Source organism: Thunnus thynnus, chromosome 8 (genome assembly GCF_963924715.1).
Source record: "Thunnus thynnus chromosome 8, fThuThy2.1, whole genome shotgun sequence".
Classification (NCBI taxonomy): Eukaryota; Metazoa; Chordata; class Actinopteri; order Scombriformes; family Scombridae; genus Thunnus; species Thunnus thynnus.
Genome location: NC_089524.1, coordinates 9374673 through 9381052, shown reverse-complemented (window position 1 = coordinate 9381052; position 6380 = coordinate 9374673). Strand labels below are relative to the sequence as shown.

Below are 6380 nucleotides of genomic sequence, written 5' to 3'. Positions count from 1 at the left end.
ATTGGTATGTTTTGTGCAATGAAAAGGAGGAAAAAAATATAGAGTGCCAGTCAAACTTTTGACATATGAACATTCAAGACAACTTAACGTGAGAAAAATAAGAAGTATTTTCTTAGTTAAGGTGGTATGCAGGTGGTGTGTGTGTGTGTGTGTGTGTGTGTGTGTGTTTTAGATTTGTTTTTGTGTCCTGCTCACTGTAGTGTTGAGGCGGTAGGACATGAGCTCGCTCTCGCCGTCGGGGGGGATGAAAGAGATGGTGCGGTCGTTCTCGAAGCGTGACAGACGGACACACTGATGAAACTTCACATCCTCCAGCTCCACTGTCTTACTCTTCTCTCCTGACAAACACACACACGCAAACAACACACAAACGGAAATACACAAAGAAGATTGAGAGCTTTCCACTCAGCCTTGGGGAAATCAAGGTCAAGGTAATGATGACCGACAAACATTCACTCAGTCTTTCTCACCCACACACACACACACACACACACACACACAGTTTCTACCAAATCCATCTGTCCTCCTCTTGTCCCCCACTGTACAATTATTTAGTTGCTACACACAAACACATACACACACAAGCACACATGCAGTGTGCCTTCAAAACCTGCTGCCATCATCTTCTCCCCCACTGAACCTCATTCAGCTGCCTCACAAAAACGTACCCACACCTGCACTAACACACACACACACACACACACACACACACACACACACACAACAAAATAAATAAATATTGTATAATAGGCCTAAAAAATACTTGTGACAAAAGCACACATCTGTTACTGAAATTTTTATTTAACCGTCTGTAAGAAGTGTTTTTATTACCTTGTCAAAAAAAAAAATATCACCGCCTAATTTGTTGTCAAAACTCAACTCACTAATTTATTGTTCGTTAAATCAAACCAACGACTATGCAAATAAAGGTCTTTATAATGAGCCTATTTCATGAAGTACATCTACAAGGAAGTATGTGCCAGTGGGAGATGTCACACTGTGTTTCCCACTACAGTAAATCACTGATAATGTGACTGAAAAGTACACAACCATTTATATCAGTGTGCCAGACATAGGTCAACTCAGGAGGAGATATTAATCTTCAGAAGATAATGATACAATGAATTAAAGCAGGCATTAATTAAAGCTATAGTAGGGCTGCATCTGTTTAACTAATCTGTTGATTAATTTTACAGTTAATCAAATACAGGTAATCATTTAGTCTATAAATACTTAAAGTCGCCCATTACAATTTCCCAGAGCCTTTGGTGATGTGTTCAAATTGCTGGTTTTATTCAACCTTTGGTCCAAAAACCCAAACATGTTAAATTTAATGTGATATAAAACAGAGAAGTTAAAACCAGTAAATGTTTGGCATTTTTGCTTGATATATGTCAAACAATTAATTGATGATCAAATATGTTGATTCATTTTCTGTTGATCAACTCAGCACTGGTGTGTTCTGACTGAGATCTGGAGGTTAAAAGAAACCTTTTAACATGCAAAGTATCTCTAATACTTAATTGGAGTGCTACAGAGGCTGCTATAAACAAAAATCAGCAGATTGTGTCTGCTGTGTTATTTTGTTCGCGAACATAATGAAGACTTTTCCAGACAATGCCTCTCAAGGGTGGCGCAAGAGTACAGCTCTACTGCAATAGGCAGTTAAAAGTGCAACCGCTTTAATAGTGGCATCTGTAATCTGCTGGAGGAAGCCCAACGTTCTCCTCCTCTGTGGTTAATGGAGGGTGCTGAGTGGTGGAAAACTGCTGTAATGAGTGTGGGCCTGTGGGCCTTCAGCTAAATCCCCCATTCAACAATCAGCTAAAGCCTGCTCCACTTGCTTTGAATGCAGCCCTGGACCAGCACTAAGGTCTGTCTGAGAGAATGTGTGTTTGTGTGTGTGTGTGTGTGTGTATTTGTGTATGCAGCTTCCTTGTTCATTGTTCTCTCTCTTGAGTGTGTGTACGTGCATAGGTTTATGCATGCCAGTGCTTACAGATGTGGTTAACTTGCTCGCTTCTCTATTGATTTCGCTTTTGCATGTGTGCATGCGTGCGTGCATGTGTGTGTACGTGCGTGTTTGTGTGTACAACATTTCCTCATGTGTGATCGGGGACTGGCTGAGGTCAGGTCATCGCTCCTGGACAAGAAAAGCAGGGAAGCCCTTTAGAACTGCTTCTCTCTCTTTATGTTTGTACCTATGTCACTGTCACACACATACACACACGCACGCATGCAGTATTATCAAGAAGACAAGACGAGGAGGAAAGGTCATGTGGGACATTGCTAGGACCTGAGGGTCCAGAGGAAGAGACAGGTGTGTGTGCGTGTGTGAGTGCGTGTACATGTCAGGGGAGGATTGAAGATGCAGCAATGTCCCCTGTGGTTCACCTTTAAGGCTGCTCTCACCTGTTTCCGTGCTTTTAATACACAGCAGCAGACAGGGAGAACCTAATCTATTTTCTGTCTGCTGTTGCACAGTAAAAAAAATACAAAAACAAACACAGGAAACTGTTTTATATTGACATTTGGTAAAAGTTTTACAGGAGTATAAGACAAATAAAATACATGACCAAAGGGACAATTTAATAAACAATTCGTAGCATTTGGAGGTTGGGGGCAGAGAATACATAGCCTGCATTTCATCTCATACAGGCTGAGAACCTTTTGAATATGTCTCTCTATCATCTTTGAGGGGGAAGTATGTTTCCACAATCACAAACCACCGACCAACCTATTAAAATAAACACACAAGTCATCTGATCTGAAATAGTTACCATTAACCTAAGTCACATGGGAGCAGCTGTGGATCCTCAAAATTTCAAATAAAAAGAAAAAAAAACCCACAATGTTAGACTTGGCTGAATGATGTCTAAAAAATAGCTTTTAGTGAGCTACAGTATGTTGCTAAAAGTACCAATTTGAAATTAATCAGCAGTTATCTGAACAATCAATAAAAATTGCAGTATGACATTTATCTCAGCTACCTGTGTTCTTGGCCTCTGCCAGCAGAGGGCAGTGTTAAATGATTTATGCTCTCATTTTGGCTGCATCCAGCTGTGATAAAAAGTGCAGCTCATGCAAACATGATAATCAACCAAGTGGCTGTGAAATGATATGTTAAACAGTGTAACTTCTGAGGATGAGAGTACAAAACTTATTTTAATATTTGTATAAACATGCAGTGTGAGTGTGTGTTTCTGTATCTGTGTTTCTGTGTGTTTGTTTGTTTGATCATTATTTCTGATCATTATTTCTGAGGATATGTTATTTCCCAGACTGCTACACACAGCGGGGGGACTGTGGGCTGCATATACAGGATATTCACAGACCCTCACCTTTCATCTGCACGGCTGTAGCCTGGGGTGAGGATTAACTCAGAGGCAAAAAAGGCTAGACAGTGATGGAGCCTTTCCCCTTCTGTAAGGATCAGTAGGTGGGGAGTATGAAAAGACGAAGAAGCAAAAGAGGGTGGGGGGGAGAAGGAGGAAGAAGGGAAGGTGCAAGAAAAGGCGAGACGTAGCAGTGGGAGACACTGAGGGAAAATTGGGAAAGTAGGGGGAGAGGAAAAGGAAGAGGAAGGATGAAAGGAAAGCTAAGTGTGGGATTGCAGGAGTGAGACAGAAGGAGGAGGTAAATGTAGAAGTGTGAGGATGAGTTCAAGGTGAGTGCGAACAGGAAACTGCTCCTCCATCAACGAATTGCCTATTTGCGAAGACTTTTTGGCAATTAAGCTTTACTCAAGCAGTTTTTTGAAACATAGGTTGGAAATGTATTCTTAGGGTGAAATATTTTCATTCAGAATACAAGAAAACATCCCATGCTGACAGTTTACATGCTCCCTGTGAAAAAAATGATGTCAGATTGTTAGCCACCCATGGTCGTCTGTTACGCAGCCTTTGTTGCTAAGGTTGTTACTAAGGTTGTTCCATGGGTTGTTCATGTTGTCTACTGAAGTATTTCTGATCTGTTTCAGGTTCAAACATGTATGGATGTATTTGAGATTTGAGACATTTCGAGTAATGACCAAGAAAAAGAAGTGAAATCCGACTACTACTGTTTGTTTACGTAGCCCCCTGAACCACAGGAAGTCTGCTGAGGGGCTGGCCAATCATAATAGAGTGGGGGAGGGAGGTGGGCCTTAAAGAGACAGGAGCTAAAACGGCCTGCTTCAGACAGAGGCTGAACTGAGGAGCTGCATTAAGTGCCTGTATAAGATATATACAGTTTTTTGAACTGTAAATCATGCAAAGATATTCCAGCAGAGCCACAGAATATAGACCCGGAAATGTGCATGATGTGTCCCCTTTAAAATATCCACATTGACTTTTCTGATTTCTCCACTCCCATCTTTTTTGGCTGGACCGCAACAGCAGGGCAAGCCCTATAAACGTGAATGTCCATGACTGAGTGACTGACTCTCCTCGGCCAGGTGTTGCCATGTGTCGCCACTTCCTGTATCCTTTGTTTCAAATTAAAAGTCCTCTAGCATTTCATACACGGTCCGGCCATATACTAGGTTTTGACTGCAGTAGTCTTGCTGAGTGTGATTGAGGTCGAGCTCACTTCAAATGTGACTGTATTGCTTCCTAATAAAAGCACTTACACATATGAAAACCTGCAGGCACTGAGACTGATTCATCGTTACTTACTGCCCGTGATTTCAAACAGCACTTTGTCGTTGAGGCCCAGTCTGAGTTCAGGCATCCCTGACAGGACCACTTTGAGCTTAATGCTACCCACGATTTCACTGCGCAGGACACTGCCATTGGCACTCACCTGCAGGAAGAAGAGCAAAGCATTACATGAAACAATAAAAGTGTTAATTTATGTCTGACAAACAGCATTGTGATCATGCTAATATCAGCTGTACGGTCAAATCTTTCCCTCTAGGATATGAAAGAACTGCTTTATCTGACAAATGCTTGTTAGTATGAACTATAATTTCAATTACATAGGTAATGATACTATATACATCAGTTAAACTAGCACAAGTTAAATAAACAAACTGACTAGCTCTCAACATGCTGTGTGTGAGAAATGTAAGTAAGGTATTGAAGTGAAAGAGGACGAAGTAGCCCTGAAAACATTAAAAAAAAGTCCCTTTTCACAGAGAAGGAAGTGGCAACTGCAGCATTCTAGTAGCGGTTTAATAACTACGCCACATCAGTTTCCTTTTGACTCATAAAATTCTGCAACTGTGTGTCGTGTTGTCCTTGAAGTGTTGCTTTGAGGACAAGGACTTTGAGATGAGAGTCATTTTTCTTCTTTATAGGTTTAAAAAAGCAGCATGTTCAAATCTGGAATATAGGGAATATAATATATAGAGGAATATAAAATGTTCTGGATTTGTCATCCAGCCTAATAACATCACATTACTACACTGATCAGTGATTTTTACTTTGTGAGCAGTAAAGTAGCTGAAGACATAAGATCAGGGGGAGGCAAATGTAATAGCTATTAAGTATTAGAGGAATAACTCGAGTTATTATACTATGAGTCAATATAATTAGTGAAAAGTTCTGGACCTTAACATAATGTAATATTTACTTTCCTACCACTTTATTCAATTTTCAACAAATGCTTGGGGACATTTTACTACTAATACATTTTGCAGCCATTACAACATTATTAGTAGGTAAAGATCATGACAAAAGTTGTGTAGGAACAGTCAGAAATATATCCATTTTGGCTGAGGATATTGTACAGTTATCTAAGTTTTTGAGGGGGCATGTGCTGACTGGAGACATATTTCTCCTTACAGCAGACAACGAAGAAATATAAATACCACAAAAAAACAAAAACAAAACAAAAAAAAATTCAAAAAGAATAGAGGATTGTTGAGAAAACAGAGCCCATTTCCTCAGCAATTCAATTCAAGGAAAGAGAACAACGGTTTGGAGGAGTCAAAACATAGCAGGGTTTTGACAGAGATGATTTTAGCCCTGACTCAACCACTTAGCCTCAAGGAAACATTTTCACCATCTATTTTAAACAGAACTATTGTAGAAAATCTGTCCGTTTCAGATGATGGATAAAACAATGGATGATGACGGATAAAGAAGGAAGGACTGATACTTTGTTTAAATTATCTGAGTGTGGCTTGTTGTAGCTGTCAATCTTTGCTGTCCGGGCTTAAAGCAACATGTTGGGATCACGGAACAAATTTTTGACCTGTGATGGTTAAGTTCCTCATAAATTACCATTTAACATTAACTGTGTCACTGTACAGCTTTTATCAGGGCTGTACAAGAGGCTAATGGAGAGGATCAGTATTGGGCAATGATTTCTTAAGTGAATTAATAACACCGCATACTGGTAATAAAAATAGAAGTCCTGTTCCGTTCATGTGAGTACCAGACTAATGCATCCTGGCA

General features: G+C 40.1%; 1 protein-coding gene across 1 annotated transcript in view; it reads right to left on the bottom strand.

Annotated features, from left to right (window-relative positions):
* The window catches only part of ap1m3 (adaptor related protein complex 1 subunit mu 3), a 31062-nt gene that overhangs the window by 8593 nt on the left and 16089 nt on the right, over nt 1-6380 (bottom strand). The window contains exons 6-7 of the mRNA XM_067596377.1: nt 4656-4782; nt 196-338 (exon numbers count right to left, since the gene is read on the bottom strand). Of these exons, the coding sequence (XP_067452478.1) occupies nt 196-338; nt 4656-4782 (270 nt within the window). The remainder of the gene's footprint in view (nt 1-195; nt 339-4655; nt 4783-6380) is intronic.